The following is a 25,526-nucleotide window of genomic DNA, read 5'->3' as shown; positions in this document are numbered from 1 at the left end:
TATGACTAAGAGACAAATGAACGCTGTTTAGTTTGCAACATATTTCATGATGTATTTATACTCGATGTCCTGATGCAGTTCTGTGTGCTGATTCCTGTTAACACGATGACTCAACTTCACTGGAACAGCTCTGATTACATTCATTATATCTGGCCATGATGTTAAGAGCTTTGATAGTCGTCAGTCGGTCAGTGCATCATTTTGGTCCAGACCACTGACAGTATAAAGATTGGACAGCGTAGCGTGACGTCACCCTTAGAGCTGCTTTGAAGTTCAGAGTTTGGTAGCTCTGCCATGTTCAACGGGCCGAAGCTTTGACCACTACTAGCTAAAATAACTGCAATATAAACAAAAATACATTTCCAGCAATTTCAAATTGTTTTATAGCAGCATATTGGACCAGGAGGGTAAACTGTTCAACTTATGTTGGATTTACCCTCCAGCTCCAGTCCTTGGCTTACAAACCGGTACAGACCTGGTAAACGGCTATGAGGTGACTGCTGTTTCAGTAATCCGATTAGTCAGATTAAACCACTGCATGCCTGACCAACACTTTCCAGGCTCCACATTCAGAAAAGTGTTTACAGGGAGAGAAGAATCAAACACTGTGTTGACTTGTTCATTCCTTTTATTTCCTTGGAATAAACAAGTTGGAATGACTACTCAAAAATAGACTAGACTAGAACTACGTGAGAAAACAGTAGTATAAGGAGCATAACTTAACATAACCTTTAAGTTAACCGACAAATGATGCAACTACTACATGAGTGTGTACAATCTTGAGATAAAAACAAATTTTGCACAAATCTGAGCTCCAAACTAGACCAAACTCTTCCAACCATCGTTCTTCTGCGTGCGTCTCTGGCAGAATAAGTTGTTTGTTATGTTTTGGTTGAGTTGATTGTGACATCTGTGTGTGTTCAAACCCCAAACTGATCCAGACTGTGTGTTACTCTCCGCAGAGACTGGAGCACAGATCCACCCAGGGTGAGGACACCTAACAAAACATTCCACATTCGTGTGCTGTCTCCTCAACTATTCACAGGCCTGTAATAACATGTATTCATGTGCAGAGGCAGCACACACACATGCTGTATGTGCACAAAAAAACAAATCTGAGTTATGTTAAAGAAACAAATCTTTTATTTGACAGAGTTCAGAGTGCAACATTCATCCACAGCATTTCTCTGCTGCTCATCACAAACTCGCTCTACAAGTTTGTTTTACATAATCTATCACAGAGGAATAAGTCTGTGCCAAATCTCAGGGCTTGCCTATAATGTCATTAATTTTTAAACATTGTTTAGTTCAAATAAAAGTGCTTTGAATACTTAGGATATGTTCTCTGATGTGAAACTTCTTAATACAGCACTTTTGTGCAAGAACAACAAATATTCAGGAGGATGAGTGAAAAAAATCTTTCCTCTGTGGGTAAAACAACAGCTTCACATCTTTTGACAAGATATAAAGGAGCAAAATGAGTTTTAACATTGATGTATCATCACTTTTAGAAGTATTCATGCACAGCTGGGACCTTTGTGCAAGAACAACAACAAATATTCAGGAGGTGAGAAAACCTTAGAATGCATACATAACTGCAATTGTAAGTCAATTTATTATGACAGTTCAGACTTCATAGTAAGGCAGATGGTAGAAGGAGTAAAATGTAGGCATATAATGAAGACAAACACCAAAGAGACGACACAGAGGACAAGTCACAATGTTAAGAAAAGGGACAGGAGTTATATCAGACAGAACAGATCTGTATATGCTGTTAATTTGATGATAAATTGATGCAGCGTGCAGCAGTTGTAAATGACATTGTCTGTGATCTCGTTTGTGAGGATATCATTAGATCTGGCAGGATGCGTCGTCAGTCAGCAGGGCTGACACAGATGGTTTTATTCAGAAAGAATCCAGCCTCGCCTCCTCTCGTTACGTGTCCGGCTTCACGGCAAAGACTCCCGGAGGCCGAGGCTGGCTCAGCTGTTCCTTCATACTGTAGGTAAGAGAATAAATTCTCCTCATTCCACAGACAATTGGTCGACCTCAGACGTTTGTTTTACTGATTGAACAGTGCTCTGTTTACAGACTCCAGGGACTGAGGCTAGCTTCATGGATTTCACTCAACATTCTGTAAAACCTGGAACAAATAAATGTCAGAGCCCACCTTAATTTGCAATTTATGTCCAGTGATTTCATTAGTTTCGGTTTCAGTGGTGAGTTAAAGTGCTACATGATGACAACAGTCATGACAATATAACCTGTGTGTTTCCGTGTGTAAAGAATACGTGAGAAAAACATACAGCAGGTATAATTCTGGTGATTTGAAATTAGTTTGTCACGAAAAGCATCCAATCAAATAATGTTTAGAACTGAAACAGTGGGTGGATGACTCGATGATCAGCAGTTTTGAGCATTAATAATCGTCATTTTCTGGTTACAACTTATCAAAAATGAGGATTTGCTGCTTTTATTTGTTTCATATCAATGGAAATTACATATTTTGGACAAAACGAGCAACTTGAAAATGTCCCTTTGCCTCTTGGGAATTGTAAGGAGCATCATTCTCTTACATTTTATAGACTAAATGATTAACTGATATAATATATCACCATTATCACTAATTTTGAACATTGTAATAAATAATAAGAAGTCACTTATCTGTCCTTTATTCATCCAGTCATCCACATGACAATATACCCGTGTGTTTCTGTGTGTTCGTGTGAGTTAAAGTAAGTATTTCACCAATGAGCCAAAGAATGTGAAGAGTGTCCAAACAGAGAAGAACTTCTTGTCAAATTACAACCTCAGGGTCTGTGTTTGTGGCATGATTAGAGAGCGGCCCTGGGAATGAGTGTAATTTAGATCAGGGGATGTTCCCATGCTGCAGCTCCTCGCTGGGACTCTTTATAATGTAATCAAATCAAAATCTCAGGATTCTTAAGTCAGGAGCTTGTTGTGCAATTTAAAACTAAAGTGAAAAACAAGAGGAGGGACGCCGCCACCTCCTCCTCGTTTGTCATCCCTGCAAAATAAAGAGTACAGAAGAAATAACATCTCTTCTGCTGCTCTCCTTGAGACTTCACATGAAAGTCAAGGTTCAGTAAAAAAAACACCCTTCTCTGGCACAGGTTGGCGTCCTGGATCATTTGATCATCCCTGAGATAAGTGATGTGAGTCCGGGTGTCACAGTCAGACGTCAACTATGTCCTGGAAGCTCCATGGAAGCTTTTTATAAGCCTGAGCCACGCAGGTCTCCGACAGCAGGCCTAGACACACGGCCATCAATGACAGACGTCTCCTGCTGTTCAGGATCACTGGAGAAGAGACAGAGGGGAGAGAAAACACACAGGTGTTAATTTTCATGTTAGTTAAAATATGTCTGGAATCATAAAAACCAAAAAAATCTCAGATCTTGTGAGAAGTTCAGGATATAACCTACAACTGTAACCCATTAATGCCCACAGTGGAATATTATAATTTCCTCTAAAGCACTTAGAGCGCCAGGAGAGGTCGCAACAACTTCAATTTTAATAATATGTGCTTTGATCCAGTGTAAATCTGATATTTACATTGTGACTGTGTCATGTGTAGCCACGTCTTAACAGTTTCCACAGCAAATTTAGTTTCCACGTCTAACAGAAAATAATCTGTAATAAGAGCAATGTGATATTAATACACGCTTTATACAATAATTAGAGGACCCAAACTAAAGCAGTGAAAAGATGACACTCATTACTTACACTGCATACTGAACATACCGTCGCTTGTTCTTTATAAATATGTTGCACAGAACATCCTCATCAGAGCAGCAGACCATAAATCAATCATAACATCTCATTGTTTGCTGCTCACAGGCAAGCTGCCGAACACAATGAGCACATTTATGTTTGCACAGAAACTCAAACTAAAAACTTTTCTGTTATGTAATGTTTTTTTTAATGTCTGGGGTCTTTGTAGTCAGGAGGAGCACAGGAGCAAACAAACTGAGGGTCAGTTGCCACCTGCTGGTACTTTAGAAAGTTGTTTGAAGAATGTCTCACGAGGTATAAACCTCGACTTAGAGACCAGGTGTGTCTTCGGACTGAAAAGTGACTCATAATTTCTCTCTGAATTATCGTTTTTTCTCTTACCTCTGATAGCCTGTGAGTTTGAGGTGAGCACAAACAGTTTGATGAGGCCCAGGCAGAGCGGGGAGTAGTCATGCTCCCAGATGACAGCGGGGATGAGGAGGACCTTGCCGTAGCAGGACAGCAGCAGAGCTCTGAGGAGCAGGCTGAGCTCGAGGGTCCCGCCCTGCAGCCGACCCACCGCCCAGAGGAACGCCAGCACGCCGCCACAGAACGCCATCAGCTCTACACGACACGGACAGATGTGTTTAATCATAAATGTTTAGAAATCTTTAGTATAAAAGAACACTTCTGGCTCTTACTATTTATATATCTATATATATTTAACATTTTACCGACTAAACAATGACAATTAAGTGAAACTAAACTGTAATTCTCTCTCAAAAGTATAAGGCAGTACCAGTTAAATCAAACTCGTCAACTCCCTCGTTAGACGATGAGAACAATGACACTGTGTTCTGGTGCTCCGTGTTAACACTCAAACATTTACTGTGGCAGCGACACAAGCGGTGCTGAGCTCTGGTTTTATCATCTTACCGAGGGCGGCCAATCCAAACATGCCGTAGAACTCCCATTCCTTGGTGTATCTAATGATGTCAGCGGGGTCACTGCTCGGCTCGGAGACGTGGAGCAGAGACCACCTGAGGTACGCATCACACAACAGGAAGAACACACACAACTTCCAGTGGATCTACGGAAGAGAAAACACACACATGAAGTATATCTGAACAGACATACACGGCTGATGTCAGCCTATTGCTGACATGTCAGAATTGGCATATGTCTTCCGATATGCACCAATATGAAAATGTTGACCATGTCTGCTCCAATTTCAATAACAAGACAGATCCCCTTGCTTTTGATAACGTATTTTATCCACATAAAAGTTTGGACTTGTGAGGGAATCTTCTATTATGGTGTTGAATTTTAAGATTGTTATGGAGACACTGACTTCTTCTCTTTGAGACACAGAGCAGCTGTGTGTTTGTGTTTAGGAAAGCAGGCGCCATTTGGATCATTTGGAGAGATATGATGAGAGTTGTTTTTTTTTAAAAATGTCTACAGAAGTGCAGATCCATAAGCAAGCTGTTCCAGAGATGAGGACCGCAGTACCTAAAAGCAGCCTTACCAAACTTCTTTGTGGAGGTTCTGGGGACAACTAGGAGTCCAGATGCCGAGGATCTGAGGGACCTGCTACAGTGGGTACATACTTTTGTAGCATAGTCACAAAGGTAGGTCTGTGCCAGGCCATTCTGTGATTTAAAAACCAATAACAGAATCTTAAAATCAGTTCTAAAACATTATGGGGAACCAGTGCAAGAGTTTTAAAATGGGGGTTTTCAATTAGGGACATTGTGTAGTTGAGGCACTACTCTGAGTCAGAGAGGACCGCTTCTTCAGAACCGAGGCGGCATCATGTCATGATGAAGTGTTTTGGTATAAGACATCTTAGGCTCCTGTGCACTTTCTCTGACCACAACAAGATGTATTATTGATCTATTAATATGGTTGTTTCTGTGCACGGGGAGGGAAGTTACTCACATTCAAGCGTGTGTTGAACAAAATGTGTCTGAAGGCCTGAGTCTTGCACAAGATGGCATCAATCAGGATGATGACAGGGTCATACTCAATGTACTTATCCACAGGCTTCTGGCACGACCCCTGGAGACACACACACACACACACAAACAAACAAACAAACAATGTCAACAACAACAACTGACTGAAGTTCATCATGAAGATTAACTTAATAATTCATAGAGAAGTTTGTTTGTAACGTTCAAAGTTAGTAAACACACACAGGCGTCACCATGACAACATGCAGTGATGATCTTATTGTTAACAACATGTTCAAAATAATAAATAATGTTCAAAATAATAAATAATGTTCAAAATAATAAATAATGTTCAAAACAATAAATAATGTTCAAAACAATAAATAATGTAGTTTCAGAGAGCAGCGTCTTCCACGTCAGCTAGCCTCTCCGTCATCAAACCGAGCAGCAAACAAACGTAAACAAAGACGTTAACCGTGAACGCACACAGATGGTAATCTTCAGGATGCCGTTACTGTAATCTCTGTGTAACTCCGACGCCTTCTCGTTACACTCCACACACCTGAAGTCATCTTCCTCCATCATCCTCCTCCTTCTCCGCACGGAGCGAGCGGCTAACAGCTGTTAGCATGTCAGACCACCACAGGCGGAAGTGAGGCACAGTTCCCGCCTTCAGAATAAAAGCACGGATTTGACTACAAAATGTTTATACTTTTACTTGAGATCAGATGACATTAAATAATGTTGAAAGGACATTATACTTTAGCTTTATCACTGTATTATTATCCTCTACAGCAGGGGTCTTCAACCAAGGGTCTGTGACCCATAGGGGGTCCGCAAAGGTACTGCAGAGGGTCATAATAATTGACAATTTTCACCAAAATAATTTGTGAGAATTAACAAAAATGAACTGCAAGCATTAATATGCAAGCTACTTTTGACAAAAACTCTTACTATTTATATATTTTGTTTTATAAATCGTTCCATTATGCCTGAATGTTCTATCAATCATAAACACAACACACAACAAATAGGTTAATAAGATGAAATAAAAGGTGAATAAAGTAAATCTAAAAGTTATTATAAGCCAGGCTTAAAATGTGACACATGTCGGGAGTCTCTGTTCTGTTGAAGAGCCCTGCTCTACAGTACAATGTTATACTACACTACTACTTTGGTGTACTTTAATGCAAGTTAGAGCTTCTTGTACTTTAGTATTTTCATGTAATACTATTTTCTGCTTTTAATTACTTCACTCCATTCCTGGTGTTTTGTGCTTTTCACTTATTTAATAACTTACTCCATGCTTATAACCATCAATCATATTATCATGATAATATAATATATTAGTTTATGTTGACACTGTCAGAGAGATGTTCATTTAACTACTATGTTTACTACTGAGGTTGTAGTTTGCAGTCATGTTAAACTGGGCGAACTGTTTCATATTGAGACTACATTTAAATACAAGAGAGGGTCATAATATCAGAAGCACCTTTTTATTTTATTTATATTTATGAGTACGTTTCTTATCCAACTTCTGTATTGTGAGCTGCCTGTCTTATCTTTTTATTGTTTTATTTCAACAGCTACTTGTTACTTTGCAGATATTGTTTTATCCAGATCTGATGACTTTCAGAAACATAAAAGGTATTGATATAAGTTAAACTAACGTAAAATTCTGCCTGCAGAGAAATGCATCACTAATAATAATAAAATGATATAATACAGTGATTTCCATTAAATTTGAATTAAAATGTAATTTAAATAATAAAAGACATTCAGTACTCACATATTTACTATGTAAATGTATATGCATATGTATTTTTCATAAATGTAACACTGTTTTTTTTCCAATCCGTTCATATTAAAACAGTTTAAGTAATTTACCCTCCACACCCAACAGAGGGCGCCAGCGTCCAGCAGGTGCAGCCACCCTTCATTCACCTCTCCTCCTCTCTCAGCTTCTCCACCAGCTGCTCGGACTCAGCTGGAGGTTTGTGATGGTCACATGACGATGTTGTGGGTATATTACTCCAAATGTCTGAGCTTGTTCTCCTCTAACAGAGCCCGCTGACCGCCTCTGCAAGCACCGAGAAGACAAAGTGTGTGCACGCTGCAGTGTTTTCACTCTCTGACACTTTGACAGCTGACAGACTTGAACTGGAGAAAAGTCTGGAGTTATCAGCGCCGAGACGAAACTTTTTGCAGGGGAATTATGAGAAACGTGGAGCTGTGAATTTTATATCCAATTAACAGCTGACACGGTGAGAAAGTCTTCCTTTAATTACTGCTTATTTTATCTCAGTTTGGTGTTTTATTACCGTGCAAACAAAGAGTTTAAACTTTTATAATAAACTGGTTGAATCCTCTTTTGGTTGTGCAGTGTCTGCACCTGTTTTAACATCAGTTGGCTGTGTCACCTGTCATATATCATGTTTACTTCATACTGGGGAGCCAAAAAGTCCATACTCAGGAGCATATCAGCAGATTTAGTAGTGAATGATGTCAGATAAGGATTTGACAAATGTTTATTTTGTGATTAATGTTTTAAGTGTTAACATGATTTATTGTTGTGTTCACTGCAAGCAACACTTTGGCCTTTTAAGGTGACAAACTGGTTGACTGGGTGTCTAATGCAATCAGACTAAATTGCAACACTTAAAGCTGATTTACTGCATGTTATTTATTAGCCTAAAGCGGTATGCTGCAGTACAACAGGACAGGAAATACACATTCAATGGAGCTCATCTGCAGAAAATTGTTGCTTTGTGCTTCAGCGGTCATGGGTGAAGTGTCTTTGCCTTCTAATTAACCGAGAAAAATGGGTTAATGTTGCACACGGATGATTGAGCAATGACATTGGATGTTTGCCTATATTTTGAGACAGAGAGAGAGAGAGAGAGATGGTGCATTCAAGTGCTCCAACTAAGCTCCCATACATTATAATAAACTATATTTAAAGACATGATTGATTTTAGAAGGAGAAATTGTAAGTCAGACATGCACAGATTTTAAGAAATGTTTTGAATGTAGCCTACTTCTACTACTTCTTAAGGAAGTTTTTCCTTGCCACTGTTGCTAAGTGCTTGTTCATGGTGGGAATGGTTGAGTCTCGGTAAATAATATAATAAAGAGTCCGGTCTAGACCTGCACAGACCACACACACTGGTTCCCTCTGACCTGCAGACAATCAGATGCTCAGTTGGGGGCAAATCTCACAACACGACGACTCATGACAAGATAATTATTTCCTCTCTTGTTGAGTCTCACTTCACCAAACAGGCACTTTCTGTCTCTCTCCATCTGTCAGTTACAGTGGTGGAAAGTAACTAAGTACATTTACTGAAGTACAGGCTACTTTTTACTCACAATTTGCATAAAAAATTACATGATATATTTATAAAATACAATCCATTAAGGTTGAACCAGTGTTTCCAAGGAACTTTTTGTCTTGTGACCTTTTGCAAAGAAGCAGTATGTTGTTGAGGCTCCCTGTCACGTTTCAGATGTCTCTTTGAGTTGTCAGCGTTTCCACCAAAGAGACATTTCCCCTCTTAACCTCTTACATGGTTTCATGTAAACAACTGTTTCAGGCTTGAAGAGCAAAAACAAGCAAAGATTTGAGAAAATAAATACATGAAAACTTCTTCATTCCTCTGCGATTAATCATCTTACGACCAGTCAGATTGATGTTTTATGACCCTTTGAGGGCCTGACCCCTAAGTTTGGGGCCACTGGGCTCAACTAACGGATTGTAGACCCTTATAAAGATGTCAAAACTAGCTCTTTCTTTACCTGATACAGCAATGAAATGCAATTTACACATTGTTGCCCCAATATTAACAATCTAATAATACCACAGAGCACATTATATTACGGTAGCTTTATTGTTTTTACGTTTTGTTGCTAATACTTCTTTACTTAATTAGGAACTTGAATACCAAAATACCAAAATAAATCACCAAATAAACAGCTAATTTTTAATTTGCTAAACACAAAGTGGCATTAATTGATTACTTGGCCACTTGCAATATAAAACCCCGAGGTGCCATTACAGATGGATGATTGAATAATCAGGCCCACCTCAGGTCCGCCGACGGTCCACGTCTTTGCTGATTTTTGATATTAGCAGGGAGGTGGAAGAGGCTGGATTGCCAACATAGCGGCAGCCAGAGCCACCACACATTGAGCTTCAAAACGGCTCTTCAGAAACCTGTGGCGTCATGCATACGCCATCCATTCTTTATACTCTTGTTCAACCAACACTGAATGTCTGTGAGCTTTGATCCCTCAGGCAGCATTGCATTAAGAACCAACATCATTTGGTTTGGGAACACTTTGGTAAACCGTTGTCAGTAAACACAACTCGTCGCTGCATCCACAAACTCTAGCATCAGCATTCGGAAATGCCGCCAACTTCCTGGGCCTGTGGTGGTCTAACAGAAAGTGGAAAAGTGTGCTGTGGTCTGATGGGTCCACATTTTAAATTGTTTTTTAAAATCATGGACGTCATATCCCCTGGGCTAAAAAGGAAAGGGACCTAATTGTTACCAGCGCAAAATTGAAAAGCCAGAATCTGTGACGTGAAAATCTGCTTCCCGTAAGGTTTCGGACACATTCAGTCACCAGATTTAATCTCCCTCAGCTGAGTGTGACTCTGTGCTTTCCCACTGTCCTCCATTGGCGCTGACTAACGGAGACCAACTGAGAGTTTGTGATAAACTGTTGTATCCCACTAGACCTAGTGTAATTAGAAGATAACTCACCTCATGCTCTCACACACAAACACATACACTCTGTAGACACAGGCACACACACACACAAATACAATATGGTACAAAGAGTATACTGGGATCTCCTAGCAGCCCTAATGGTTCCTGCCTAGCTCCAGTCCAAATGTCAACCTGACCCCTCTATCTTCTTTGTAATGAGAAAGTCCAGACTGAGTGCTTTTTAACGACTTTGTCAAACACTCACAGATCTACCACCAGGGCACAAAATCTCTGCCATGAGTCTTATCTATTTGTTCTTCATATTGCGGCCGTATTCGCTTTACATCACTTGTAGCGTGGGAAACTCGAAATCCAAACTAGAAAAGTAAATGTGCTCAGCTCATAGTAAATAGTCCGGTGTATGGCTGCGAGGTAACGCAGACAAACTGACAAACTTAATCTGCCCAAAACGCATCAAAGGTTGTTCATAAAGGGAGCAACTGATTTGTGATTTATTGTCAGTAAAGGTCTTGACAAATAAAATGTGAAATTCAATGTGCTTTTAATCAAAAATTGATTTATGCCTTCATGGACTTTTGCACCAGATTTGCAGTAACTTGTCAATGGTTGCACCTGCGGGATGACATTGTAGACCACGTGTTTAAGAAATACTGGTCATGATAAGTGGCTTCTGGGACACTTTCCTCTCAGGAAATGTTTTCATCAGATTTATGTGTCCATTTGCCTCCTGGTTTTGAAAGGAGGACATATGGGAATCCAACCAGTCAAAGCTCTCTTCATTTTTCACCTCTTGTAATTTTTATGTGCTTAAATATTTGAGATGCCTACATCGCAGCTGCTTGAAGTCATCGTTCGGGTATTTAGATGGCAGTCCAGCAGTCTGGGGAAGCACTGCCGTAGACAGAGTCATCAGAAAAACTTATTTTAGCCACACCAACGAGTTTAGGTGTCTACTATATTAAGAATATTTTACTGCTTTACCTTAAAATCTGTGTAATGTAATCAAAAAAATGTTTTGAGTTTGTGAAAAGTGAAAGAAAGAGAAAGTGTGCCAAATTTTAATGATTAAAAATATTGAAAATGAGGTGTCAAAATCCGATAAAAATGAGCTCTGAGACATTTGAGGCGTGTCCACTGAAGGTGTTGAAACTGCGCCCATTCATGGGAGGTCCCGCTTCACTCAACTGTCAAATTTCTGTAACCACAGCTAGCAACATTAGAGTTACCCAGTCCTACATGTTTGAGCTGCCAGAATCTGATCCGGAGTTCATACCGCTACGTATAGGCTGCATAATACGCTGGAGATCAGCTGTTTGGTTGAGTTACACTGACACAGTCAGTCCTAACTGTAGGTCTATATGAAGGTGTTAAAACTAGATCTTACTTCTTACTACTCTCTGTGAAATCGTTAGAAATGTGACGTTTGCTCTTGGGTTAGTCTGATCTTGCAATCTTTTGACCCTGACAGCTGATCTACAGCATGTACAGTGCACTGCATGTTTTATTAATCTAAACTAACTATAAGGAATTATTTCTTTTATTAATGAAGCCCCAGGACATTGTTACATTCTCATGGCTGTACCTGAAATGGATCGTGAGATTATTCTTCTGCAGGAGATCATGACCATAGTGATTTGGATGTTATACTAAACTCTAAAAGAGGATCTATCAGCAGATCTGTGCTCTGATGCTACATACACATCCCAATCTGCAATCACACAACCGTCTTGACTTGTTTGATGATGTGACAATCGCATATTGTAAAGATGAGAACATTTCCCAACTCTATCATTCGTCCTATATGATGTGAACGCAGCATAATCCTCAACTATGGTGCAGGAAATCCATGCTTATTTTGATGGACATTATGAAGAACGAACTTGATGTAGAACTACTGTTCTTTGTGTTGAAAGCAGCCAGTTAAGGTTTTCCAGGCATCTGATCAGGATCAGCCCCAAACACACCATCTTGGGAACACGTCAGCATCTCCCACTAAGCATTGGAGGATGAGGCTATGAAGAAGGACATGTAGACTACTTTGCTTATTCTACAGCTGCTGAAACCTGGATAAATGGTGGAAAATGAATGTGTAAATGGATGGATGTGCATTTTCAGCCAATTATCTCAAACCTTTGTGGTTACTGGCTCATTATTTGTTGACTAATCAAACCCATTTTGTGCTAATGTTCAAACACATGTATGTTTTGGAAAAATCGGCTGACGTTCAAACACCATGTTTTGGAAAAATCGGCAGAGCAGTTACAGTATAAATCAGAAATTAGCACTGTATTGTTTGACTGGGCTGAATCTGAACCTGCCTGACCTTTCCGCAATGTTTTATGCACAGCTTTTTGTAAAATATCCTGCTAAAAGGCAAACAGACAGATGAAATTGGGCAAAAACACAACCTCTGTCCAACTCTGTTGGCAGAGGAAACAATTCACATAACACTGGACTAAAGACAGCCACAATCCTGACACCACACCACAAGGATTTCCTTCTGTTTGTTTAGCTTGGATCTACATTTGTGTGTGTGTGTGTGTGTGTGTGTGTGTGTGTGTGTGTTTGCCTGACTGTATTATAGCTTGAAAAGTGGAATAGAGACAATCAGAACTTTCACAACTGATTTACAGCACTAGAAGGCACCAATGAAAACAAACACATTTTAACCGTGACGACCCCTTTTTAAAGCACCGTGTTGTAGAAATTTATGTTTTTCCAATTTAACGCCCCCAGTTTCAGAGTGTACTTGAGTATTTGTTCTGGTTACGTTACTTATTAAGAACTAGCGAATCGACAACTTTGCTAACAGCCAATCATCAAGCAAGGTCAACAACACAAGACATATCAGCCAGCTAATATTACTTACTAGTCCAACAGCAAGAAACCCAGCTTGGCGTCTGTCTTTCAGACTTTTCACAACACCAGCTCACTGCCAACTCCTCCAGTGCTCACAGTCCGGGCAGCCTGGCTAACAAACTGAGCTAATATTAGCTAACAGCAGCTACAGTTTACTGTCCATCAGGAAATTCTGTAAATTACAAGAGAGCTGAGGTGGAGTTGAACTGTGAACATCAATTTTTTTATATATCATAGATTCTTCATGTATTTTTTTTTTTATATTCATCAAGTAATTCAGTGACCTCTCATTGTCGTCTTGGAAGAAATTATTACATTTATCATTATAGGATAAAGGTGATGATGTGTTTTCTCTAAAGTGACCAGTGGAGCCTAACCCTAACCCATGCAACACGTTTGAGCTCCACCTGTATTAAAAGCACCTACATTTGATTGTTTCTTCGCCCACACACTGAGTTTCTTCTTTTAATTTATTATCTGTACCTTTTCGCTGCCAGATCAGTAGATCATGCTGTGTGTATCTTTTCTCTTCAGTCAGGAGGAGATGGAGAACAAGGCCATGTATCTGAGTACATATGAGGAGAGAGAGAGCGGCTCCATGTATGAAGAGGCCTACGATGGACGCAACTTGTCCAAACTGAACCTGTGTGATGAAGGTGAGAAGGAACGTTTGAGAGTTTGAGGGCAGGAAGCTGAAAACACTGAACTGAATGTATGTGTTATACAGTATGTATGCATGTAGACACAGAGGCCTGACTTGACTCGGATCTTTACACACTATGATCGATTTTCAGAAAGGGACTTTCTGCAGAAACATTCATGCCTGTACACAGAAACACCCACACACACTAATAACCAATACAGACTCAGTCAAGTATGAAAACACACACACACACACAGACACACAGACACACAGACACACACACAAGACAAGGCAATGCTGTCACCGCTTGGCATTCACTCTCCTCTCGCTATGGTCATCTATGAAAGCCAGGAATGTCCAGGAGCAACATCTGTGCAAGTGTGTATGTGTGTATATACAGGTGCAGCTGCTACAGATCCACAGTTGACCCTGCGGTGTTCTCAGGTTTCTACCCACGGCTCTACAAGTTTGGTGGGAAAGTCTTAAGTGAACATTAACTGGAGAATTTGTTGACATTTTAATCGACAGTGGACAATGGCCTCACACATCAGAAAGACTGTCTGCATCCAACTTTTCTAATCCCAGAACATTTTCACACCTCGTTCAATTAGTGAAGATGTACCCGACCGTGGCACGATTAATTTCATTGGGGTCTAGTAGAAAAGAGCAAAACAAAGAAGTCGTTTTTTCTGAGAGCAGGATCCAACCATGATTCACACAACTACAGGACTAGTGTGCACTGAAGCAAAACAAGTCCCAGTGCTGTTATTCTCTATATCAGCACTCGTGGAATGACTCTTGTCCGATCAAATCACCTAATGCGCTGCTCCGCAACAAAAAGCATGAAACACTGTACTGTATCATGTAACAATACAGTCATATTTTACATTAAATTAAGCAGGAGAAACTCTGCTACAAGCACATGTATATTTCATATTTACGCACACCAAACACAACCCCAACACCGAGCAAATTAATTATCAAATTATCTGTATAGCATCATTCAACCCACTCAGCACATTTCATTATAGAAGTGTTAATTCTTATTCATTTATGCTGTGTTGCATCTTAATTTACTCTGAGCCAGTGACATACATACTGCTACTTACACATCTAATAAAATGTCACAAGTGCTCCCTTTATTATGACACCAAAATTATTCAAATAGACCTTGTAGTTGCAGAGATATAGGCTGGGGCTTATTGTGAACTGAGACATTAACCATCCCACTGGCATGAGGTGTTATCAGACCGTGGTGTCTAATTATAACAGCACATTACGATTAGTTTGACAGTGACATGCTGTTAAAATACACACACGAATTAGCACATGCAAAGCATTTTCTGGGTTGTTTGGGAAACTGTGCTCACATACATAATGTCACCATGACCTGTCAGATTACGGAGTCAGTGACTGACTTTTATGGAATTTGTGGCACATGTGTATTTGATTTGGAAAGTTAAAAGGAGAAAGAACAATACCCTGTCGACAACAAATACAGCCAAATGCACAGATAGTGCCAGCAACTGACTCACACAGGCCCAGCTTGAAATGAACAGACTCAGCATATGTGTCAAAATGGGTCAACATTTATTGTTGCACCTCCCAAGTTTACTATAAAATAAACCTTCCAGTTTGCTAATCCTCATTTAATTTGATTGTCTAACCAGTACAGTATGTTGACACCACCGTCACCAGACAGACGTGAGTCAGAGGGAACATACAGCAGTGCAATTGTGTAACTTCCAAACATGTTTACAAGTTCTTCACAAATTAATACTGACCTTTCTCTCTCTCTAATGTCTGTTGGAAAAGTTAAAGCTAGGTTGGAAAAGTTTTGACATCTTTTTTTCACTAGGTTGTTTTGTGTTTGGTGGGCTGAATGACGCCTCAAAGCAGCCACTCTGTTAATCCTGCATAACTTTAAGCCTTAATATAATCTGAACAGGTGAGTTCTATAAAAATTCACCCTCAGTACAGTTGTCATAAACGGGGAAATTAGCTATAGAGACCAAAACAGTTTTTTGTACCAGGCTGTAAACATGTTTATTTCTGCTGTGAAGTTGGACATTTTAACATGGGGACTTAGTGGGCGTTCAGACAGGGACAGGCAAACCGGACACTGGCGGCGTTTTTCAATTCATTTTAGTAGGGGTCGTGCGTTGCAGGCGTCCGGAAGAGAAGTTGAGCCAGATCCCCACGTCACGCTCCATCAGACACTCAGATCGGCCAAACCTCCACAGACAGCCTGAAATGTGTCTGAAGCAGAGACTATCCAGGTGGATCCATGGACTAAACTCTGATAATTTACCTGTGTGTGATCTCACTTTGTTTATTTCATGTACCCATGTTCTAAATTTGAGCCCGACTTGCAATTTACACCACAAAATAGTGACACGAAGAAGTTTAATTTGATTTGTGTCTGATGATTTAGAGAGACAGAGAGAGAGAACAGCTTTGGTAGAGAGACATAACAATAACAGAGAGCGTGCTCCAGCCTCGATAAAGCTGTTATTAATCAGCGAAATAAAAAGTTATTTCCTGATTCTTTCACAGCAGTTACATTCAGCAAGTATACCCACTACCAGCTCCCCTCACCCCACCACCACCAGTTGCCGGTTTGCCTGTCCCCGTCTGAAATGTATGGATTGATACTACTTTTATGTTTGTGTGTTAAGTATGGAGCTGGAGCAAGGGGGCTATTAGCCTATCTTAGCATAAACACTTTAAACATACGCCTGCCAGCACCTCTAAAGTGTTTGTTCAGTCCAGACAAGGTGAATTAAATGACCTTTGTGGTTTTAGGGGATTTACATGCTCACACAACCTCCACTTGAAATGCTTATGCTAAACACCTCCCTGCTCTAAAGTAGCTCCATACTTAAGGCACACAAAGAGTGCTATCAAATCATTCTTCACAACAAACACCAGCAAACAGCAGTGTTTTGTGCGACAATTAAGCCCCAGATTACTGGTTTTATTTCCCCGTCTGTGTTTGGATGTGTGGTTGTTTTGTCTCCAGGTTTTAAAAAATGTGTGTTTTTGAAGTTTTACTTAAGAGGCAGCTCAGCGCTGAGTGCAATTTCTGTTTCTATACATTCCATCCATGTGACACACACACACACACACACACACACATCTGAGCCAGCTGTGTTTGTCTTACGCTGGTGGAGGTGTGTGTGTGTTCTTCATCATAGAGGGGAAGTGTGTGTGTGTGTGTGTGTGTGTGTGTGTGTGTGTGCGTGTGCGTGCATGTGCTCAGCAACAAATCCACCAGTGGGCCCTGACAGATTGTCATGGTCCAAATGAAACCATGCTGTTGGGAGGCCGCGCTGCAAAACTCAGTGTTTATATTTAAAAGTCAGGCTCGAGCCAACATCACGACTGTTCACAGGAAGATAGAATCTCATTATAACCTCCCAGTGGGTGTAATATTTATCATAATGCTCATGTCAGTGATTTCCAAGAGACACCTGTCTGTTCATATTTCACATCCTCTCTTGAAGATATTTCAATTTTGGTCCAGATTTTTTTTTTTTTTTTTCAATCCATCCATTTGAGTCCACCTGAGTTGTAGCGGAGCGAATATTTGAACTGATTTTTTTTTATAAATGACGTTTATTAGTCGACAACTGACTCCTGACACATTGTTGCTTAGCAACTGTAACAAGACTTCAAATGTCTGCCAAGCAAAGCGGTTAGCAGTAGCGAATAAGTTGCTAACCGAGGAGTCATTTCAGTTTAATGATCACATATAATCATACAGATATGAACATAAGTGTTTGTCTATTCTAATGTAACCTCCTAATGTTAGCATGTCTGGCTAAATCGTGTTCGTAACTCAGTATTTCTTCCAAGAGTGGGAGTTAGCATAACGTTAGCTAACTAGCACAAAGCTTGACATAAAAGGCGTAGCAACAGTTGCTAAGGGGAAGTGGGGTTTGTTTTTCATTTTGTTTAATTCATTCAATGGGACCATGTACAGTATTAAACATAAACATAAACGATTACATTTGATGTACTGCACCAGAGTTAGCTTACAGCTACTTTTTATCTGCAGTCCCTGCAGACACAATTAAAACATATTACAGCACAATAACAAACGGCACAAAGCAAAAAACACACAGGACACATAATACAAAATACAAAGTTACACACACAATAGCACATAACATACACCCACAATGTCAGTGGCTACAGAGCTGAGTATCCTTAAGCAGACTTTTTCATTTGGTTTTAAATGTACTGATGGAGCTGCAGCTCTTTATATTGTCTGGTAGGGCTTTCCACTGAGCTGTGGCTTTCACAGAGAAAGGCTGATTGCCCAAATGCAGAGCGACGAAACGGTATGGTACAATCTGGTACAGAGGATCTAATAGAGCTTACTGAGCGAGTATACACAAAGGGTTTTGCAAACCATCGATACAGACGAACAGCCATTTACCATATATTTATAGAAATTAAAAATGGATATCACAAAAAAACAACACTTAGGTCTGCTGATGTTTTGAAAACATTTTTAAAATACAATTGCCTTCTTACTCCAGTGACTGATGAAGGACATGACTCCAAAACAACCTTTAAAAATCTCTTGATCCTCTTGACCTGAAGGGAATGTTCCCTCGACATCAGCAGCTAATCCCTGCCTCCTGCCAAGATATAGCACACACACACACACATGGAAAAAGCACTTCCATCATACTGTATATAAACGTCGCTGTGTCAGTTTTACCAAGACTAATTCTCCAACATCTGGTTGACCCTGAGAGGAGTGTTAAGTGGTGACATGAATTGTAGAAATACTCAGTGTGTGTGTGTGTGTGTATCCATTTCTGTTATCCGAATGTATCTGTGCATCATCTGTGTAGCGGTAGATGTATAAACCTGCTGCTTGCTTACTTGTCATCACGTTAATGTTCTCCACAGTTTGCTATGAGGTAAATAACGTGACTGCGTGCGCTGCAGTCATTAAGTGTTTGATGCATGGTCTTATTCTCTGTTCATGCACTATGTCATTGTAGCAGTAAATGTCAGGCTTTATAATAAAAGCCATGGAATTATTTGTTTTAACTTCAACCACCTGTTCTTGCATCTATAGACTCTAACATTTTTGGAAATAACTGGAAAACATGACCTTTTTTGTTTTTACACCCTCCCGCCTTACACATACTTTCCCAGACAGTGATTAATATGCTTTCAGAAGAATGATTTTGTTTTGTAGAAGACAAACAAACCTTCAAACAACATGAATAAACACTGTTTCTTCTACAAGCCAAATTCCCATAGCTGTTTTTTTAAAGAAGAAAACCTGATGTATTGCAATATTTCCACTTTTCTCCTGTTAGTGGTCTTAATCCTCTTGTCCTCGTCTCGGTCAGGTTCCAGTAAACGTCGCAGGAAGCAGGATCAGTGCTGCAGTCACCTGAACTCTCTATCAGCCATCAAGTACGCTATCGTCTCCCTCTACATCCTCGTTATTCTCACCATCTTCGGACTCTGCCTGGCAGGTAAGATGTACGAGTGGATTCATGTCATATCTTTGCTACACTAGGTGCAAAGCAGATGACTTAATCTGCCATTAGCTCTTGGATGATTGTTAAACACTTTTGTGATCCTCGTTGGGAATTTTGGTAGTTGGGGAGCAAACAGAAGAAGAGATTATTTTTCCACTTTTAGGGGCCTAAAGATAATTTTTAACAATGGATAGTTGTTTATATGATAGGCCAACACAAAGTGAAAGTTTGATTCAAAACTTTAAAATAAGTGCATTTTGTTTAATGCTCTTATTTGCAAGTAATTTTTTAAAAATAATTTTAAACAGTTTCTGTTGCAGATTAAATTATTCTTAACACTGTCAGTCTTACACATCATGAACACTTTATGTCCATATTTGTCTTACCTTCTTCATATTGCTTCCTGTCAAATGCTTGCATATTATGAAAATTATAAATTACAACCCACTGTGTATGTACATATTTAGGGTGTACAAAATAACATAAAATTATATGAGGTGTGAGAAATATATTAAATAAATCTTCAGAATATCTGAAACACAACTAATAATTAGTAATATTCATTTTTTTCATCTGTGAATGGAGCTGTGTCATGAAGGATTTATGAAGATTGACTCACTTCTGTAGCCAGTCTGAAGTGGAGTAAAAGAGAGAAATAACAAAAGATCGAAGGGAAGAAGAAGTTTAAGTTTACTGTACACATTGTACAGATTGTCCATCTTTTGTTCTCATCAGCCATCCCTCAAGGTTTAATTATAACGAAGGACACACACATATACATACACGCACCACAAAAACCCACTCCGTTAGTATAAGGTAACACTGGAATGATGTCTGAAACCTAACACGCCTCTTAAACTGTCCGTTCCTGTTCAGCATTGAGAACACATATACACAATGACCTAACAATCATTTGAAGCGTAACTTAAACTCCAGTCATTTAAAGTCCTGCTGGTGATTTTATTGACTCTATAACTTGATGATTTTACTGCTATATCTGTTGAAAAGTTAGTAATGAAACGTGTACCAGAAGTAGCACAGATCTCTGTATCTGTTAAATTCAGCTTCACTCTGTCCTTGGAGATTTTTCTAATCTGAATCGTGAAATCAGTTTTCCAAGTGCAGTGCACGATTGACCTCTGGGCTTCCTGCTGCTAACGCAGAGCTCTGTGACAGGTTTAAACTTCACTCCCACATGTGAAGTTGCATATGTCAGAGCATTTTGGAAGCGTGACAAGCTTAACCTTTTAGACAGCTACATAAAAGACAGAGAACAGCGTGACTGTGGCTGGCTCCTTTTGTACTGCATGGTTCCCATACTGCCTTTATGCATAGCTGTGGAAATGCCAGGTTTCAGAGACTGTTTTTCATGAAGGCCTCTCAGGGTGCACCACCTTTAGCCTGATTCATGAGCTGGCATCACAACTGTTTTTCTACGAGATCAGGGCCATGATAATTTGGTTTTTGCAGTCTGTGAGGGTTCAGCTTTCAGCGTTCAGCATCTCTTGACCGTAGATCAAGTCAAAGCCAGTTCACTGCCACAAAGGTACAGGAAGTGCAGTCTAGTATTTAAGTGATACTCGCATTTTAACTATGCAACTTCAGGCATTTAGCCCTGATGTGATGCCTTTTGGGTAATGACCAGTCCTGTGACCCTTGTGAAATTTGAATCAGTCCATTTTTACATCAGTTTTAATGTAGATGTTCAGTATATGCATGACATACTGGTACCATCTTATACCACATCTAGACTACACAGTATCAGCCCAGTAATGACCCAACCCAACAAACCTACCATTCTATGTAGTACAGTGTGTGCACTACATGCTTCCTTGTGTAGTGTGCTAATTACACTGTATTTTGTATGCGAGTCTGTGAACGCACTTATGTACTTAGAATAGTGTGTTAGTATGGAAGTACACAAATGAAAACACAGTACAAGTCTTCCTGTTCTGTAAAGTAAGATTGCTCTTCTGCACATCTGGTGACTGGCATTTCAGTGAACCTGTAATCATTTTACTGCCACCCAAGCATTATACTGTGCCAAATCACATGTATGTGTGTGTGACTTCGCCCTCTGCACACATATGTATACAGCTCACTCACCCTCTTTTTAACAACTTGGAAGGAAAAAGTAAAATCCCACTGTCACCTCCGGGTTTTCATTGTTGCTACTGTCACATGTGGAGTTACTGGAAAAAGTTTAAATTCAGAAATTTGATTATCCAACTGTAAAACAACAGTATTGTCAGTTTTGCCCTCTGTCCATGTCACATCCATATTTGTGTAGAAGTGGCTTTTCACCACTTTACAAGATGATCTGGGACTTATTTTCTGTGAGCCTGCAGGTCATACTACAGTTACAGCAGCAACAACGAGCAGTAAGAAAATAAGTATAACGATTATTTAACATCAACCTGTCTTATGCCTTACGCACTTTGTTTTGGAGCTTTCGACCATCAATTAAAAAGTTTTGTGTTGGTCCTCTTCTTCTCAATCAAGTTAGCCTTTCGTTTCAAGGTAGACAAGAAGGGCAATAGTTAGGGGTCTCTCAATTAATGGCAATTTTTCACCCTTGATTTTCCTACAATCATCACAAGAGTGTCAGGTCACGTAGGTGGACCTAAGCAGGGTTTTTTTATCTGTTGCACAGACTCCATGTTTGCAGCTTCAGTTGATTATGATGGACACGCTCTGCTGCGGCCATGCATCCCACAGTGTTTTTGCCACAGGGGCAAATTATTCTGTATTCTTCGAGAATTAAAAGTAAACATTTTGTTGTTTTCATTCTTTAAAAGTCACCAGAATGCAGGAAACAAAGTCTATGAAACTCACATTTTTCTGCTTGAGGACAGCCAGACCCCCACTATAGTTTCTAAATCTTCTCTGTCTGTGGTCTCAAGGATAGCAAGTATGAAAGGAGTACTTCCTTGCTTCAGGAACCACTCATTGGCACATTATATAATAAAGGAGGCAGAGTATTACTCACTTACCCATCAAAACATTTCCCAAAAATGGAAACCACCCAGTCCCAAACCACTTTGAATAACTTCTCGCACAAAGAATATATCCTTCAAATCACGTCTCAGTGATTGGCACAAAATAGGAGGTGGAAATTTTGTGAGTTATGGAAATGAGCATTAGCTGTTGTTATTTCATATCACTCGGTCTGTGACACAGTGCTGTAATAGATTCCAGCGTCTTCAGGACTCACACCGCTGCAGGTCCTCCTGGTTCATTTGGAAAAACCCTGGCGTGATACCACAGTAGTCTCATGGCCAATTCACTCCTATGTGTGTGTGTGAAAGAGAAAGTTTTGGAGGTGTGACAGACTGCATGGCTGTTACCTTCTACGAACCCTGCTGTGGCCTCCTTGTAAATGTCAACTGTGTTATTAAAGGAGAGGAAGACAAAGAGAAGCTGATAGAGACAAAGAGAGAAAGAACGAGGTTGGGCGGTAGAAAAATTAAAGCAGATAGAGTTAGAAATAAAAGTGACCAACAGGTTTAAGAGCTGCCTGGCTTCAGACCAGCAAGGTCCTGGAGAAATCAACTGCTCTCACTAATCCTAATTTCATTTCAAGACCTCCTCTCCCCGGAGCTACCCACTCATGCCGTAACCACACGGCTGATGCCATTAAATGGATGTGGCTGTGTGTGCATTCCCAGGCACAGAGACGTAGTTAAGTTTGGATCTGCCTCGTTGTCGTCACAGAGGTATTTGGTTGTTTAAGGGTTTTAGATGAGGTTGTTTTAGAAAAGCAATCAAACCAGGCTTTTCAACCGGCCTCTCTTAAATTAAATGCCGGCCATCCAAAAGCTAAGTGGCTCCAGTGTAACTGCACGGGAGGCCCCTTTGCCACACACACAGACACACACATTAATGTGATGAGAGTGCGCGCACAAACATTTTCAGCTGCCAGTTTTCCGATGTGAACACATATTCAACCCTGTGTTATCCACATTTGCTTTCTGTTTGAATTCTCACTTGACTCTGACTTTTTTTTGTTTTTTTCCAGCTCTTGCGTTGCTTCTTTGGCTTTCTCCCAACTTCACGGCTCGGCCAGCGTCTCCCGTGCATTCAAACACGTCCATATATCATTTCTAGCAGAATGACTGAGCCTCATCTTTGGCTGAAAACATCTGCATCCATAGCATGATATGTACAATTTAGTCAGCGCATCTGATCCTAAATCTTAAGTTTTGGACGGGGTGAAGAGGGGGTTGGGTGATAAACAGAAACAGAGACAAATAAAACCCAAAAATGACAGAAGATGAAAGATCCAGATGGATCCTGCTCCAATCATCATGAGGTTAAGACCAGGAGTGTATTATCAGTTCATTATTTCTACAAGCATATCTCAGTGCAGATAGGAGAGAACTCAGAGGAGAGACTGGCCAATTGAAAGATCACATGTTCAATTCCCATGATAGTCAGTGCTTAAGCCTGCTGAATGTCCTTGAGCCAGAACCCAGACTTTTATCATCTCAGAGGCGCCTGCTGGAAAGACTTTTGTCTTTGTAGTCACTTGTTTTGGCTGACACAGTTCAAGAGGAGGACCATTACTTTGCCTTCTCTGCATTAAAGCTGCACTAGACAACTTGTGCATGTTGGCCAGCCTAAATGGTGGCATGATGTAACTTTTGACTTTACTTCCCAGAAACTCTTTGTGCCTGAGTGACTGCCTGAACAGTTTTAATGGCAGGATTTCTCCCCTGACCTGAGTCTGAAGCTTAGGTTGAGCCTGTAATTTACATGCTCAGGTCTGATTGAGCCGTTATTTATTCCTGTTGCAGATACAACAACAGACAGTATGTTTCTATGCATCGTTTTTCTTGTTAGCTCATTTAAGTTTTAAGATATCGACGACTGGCTTTTCCTTCATTTGGTTTGAAGTACTACATAGTTGAGTTGGACTAGAAAGCATTTATGTTTTCTTTTTCCTGTGGAAATCAAAGCAAGCATGATTGATTGTCTCAGATTGCATCAGAATACATTTGCATAAATCGGGGTCATAGGGTTTATTGTAGTGTGTTTCGGTCATGGTGGAGAGGTTTAACCATCTTTGATAAGTCCATATGTCTCTGGATGATGCATTCACTATGCTGTTTGAGAAGTTTTTGCAAAATTTATTGCAGCAATTTATTTGAAAAATGTTGAGTCTTCTCCAAGAGTTGCCTGGCAAAGATCCTGGAATCTTTACTAAATGATCAATTTAAGTTTTTTGTGTCCAGAGCTTCCATCTTGACCCCATTTCAGTCTGGTTTTAGAGCAGGCCCAGTACTGTTACTGCCGTTTCTGTGGTTGTAAATGATTGTTTGTCAAGAACTCAGCTGCACTTCTTGTTCGTCTATCTAAAGCTTTGATACTGAAGGCCATTGTCTCCTTATGCAGATGCTACATAATATTGGATTTGGTATTAATGTGTGTAATTGGTTCAGGAACTACTTATCAGAGAGACGATAATCTGCTAAAAGCTACTGTCAAGTTTTTATCAGTAACCGCTGAGATTTGTTCTAAACGCTCTGATAAAACAGAGTTCATGCTATTTTCCAGAGCAATAGACAATAGCAATCTTTTCAACTATAAATGGAGTTATGATTGAGAGAGGCAGCATCTGGATTGATGAAAATCTCACATAAAATGTCTTGTGTACAGACGCAGCCAAAAGATTGTCTATTTTTACAGGTATAAAATCATATTTCTTACATTTTCTAGGAAAAGTGATGGTTAGCATTTCAGTCTTGGGATACGGTGATGTGATTTATAGGAACAAACATCTGGACTCTGTCAATCACTCTGCCTTGAAATTACCAGTGACAACTCTGATATACATCATTGTATTTTATATGATAGTATCAGGTGGTCTTCTCTTCAAGAGAGACATAATACCTTGGTTTCTTTTTTATCTATAAAGCCCTAACTGGAAAATTACCTCAGAATTGGATTCATCACTCAAATGGGCTTTATCAGACTTACTCTGCTGATTGGACTGAACTTGGAAAAACCTGCTTTTAACTTTAGTCCAATGGATTCCTGGAATAGGATACAACACCTCCTTAAATCAATGCACTTGTACCTTTTTT

At 39.9% G+C, this 25,526-nt stretch overlaps 2 protein-coding genes across 4 annotated transcripts in view; one reads left to right on the top strand and one right to left on the bottom strand.

Annotated features, from left to right (window-relative positions):
• Positions 1–1,152: 1,152 nt before the first annotated feature.
• On the bottom strand, positions 1,153–6,356 carry arv1 (ARV1 homolog, fatty acid homeostasis modulator). Its single transcript, XM_019266434.2, has 5 exons — positions 6,176–6,356; positions 5,676–5,795; positions 4,671–4,824; positions 4,137–4,358; positions 1,153–3,320 (listed from the first exon to the last, which is right to left on the bottom strand). The coding sequence occupies exons 1-5, from the start codon at positions 6,272–6,274 to the stop codon at positions 3,196–3,198; spliced, it is 720 nt and encodes a 239-aa protein (XP_019121979.1). The 5' UTR covers positions 6,275–6,356; the 3' UTR covers positions 1,153–3,195.
• Positions 6,357–7,615: 1,259 nt separating this feature from the next.
• Positions 7,616–25,526, top strand: part of scara5 (scavenger receptor class A, member 5 (putative)) — an 85,541-nt gene continuing 67,630 nt past the window's right edge. The window contains exons 1-3 of one of the 3 annotated variants that reach the window (XM_027283810.1): positions 7,616–7,956; positions 13,819–13,940; positions 19,306–19,434. In XM_027283810.1, the coding sequence (XP_027139611.1) occupies positions 13,829–13,940; positions 19,306–19,434 (241 nt within the window). In that variant the 5' untranslated portion in view covers positions 7,616–7,956; positions 13,819–13,828. 3 annotated transcript variants of the gene reach the window in all.

The sequence above is a fragment of the Larimichthys crocea genome, chromosome XI (assembly GCF_000972845.2).
Source record: "Larimichthys crocea isolate SSNF chromosome XI, L_crocea_2.0, whole genome shotgun sequence".
NCBI classification, from domain to species: domain Eukaryota; kingdom Metazoa; phylum Chordata; class Actinopteri; family Sciaenidae; genus Larimichthys; species Larimichthys crocea.
Note: the sequence above shows the minus strand (reverse complement) of the source record. Positions and strands in the feature narration are given on the sequence as shown.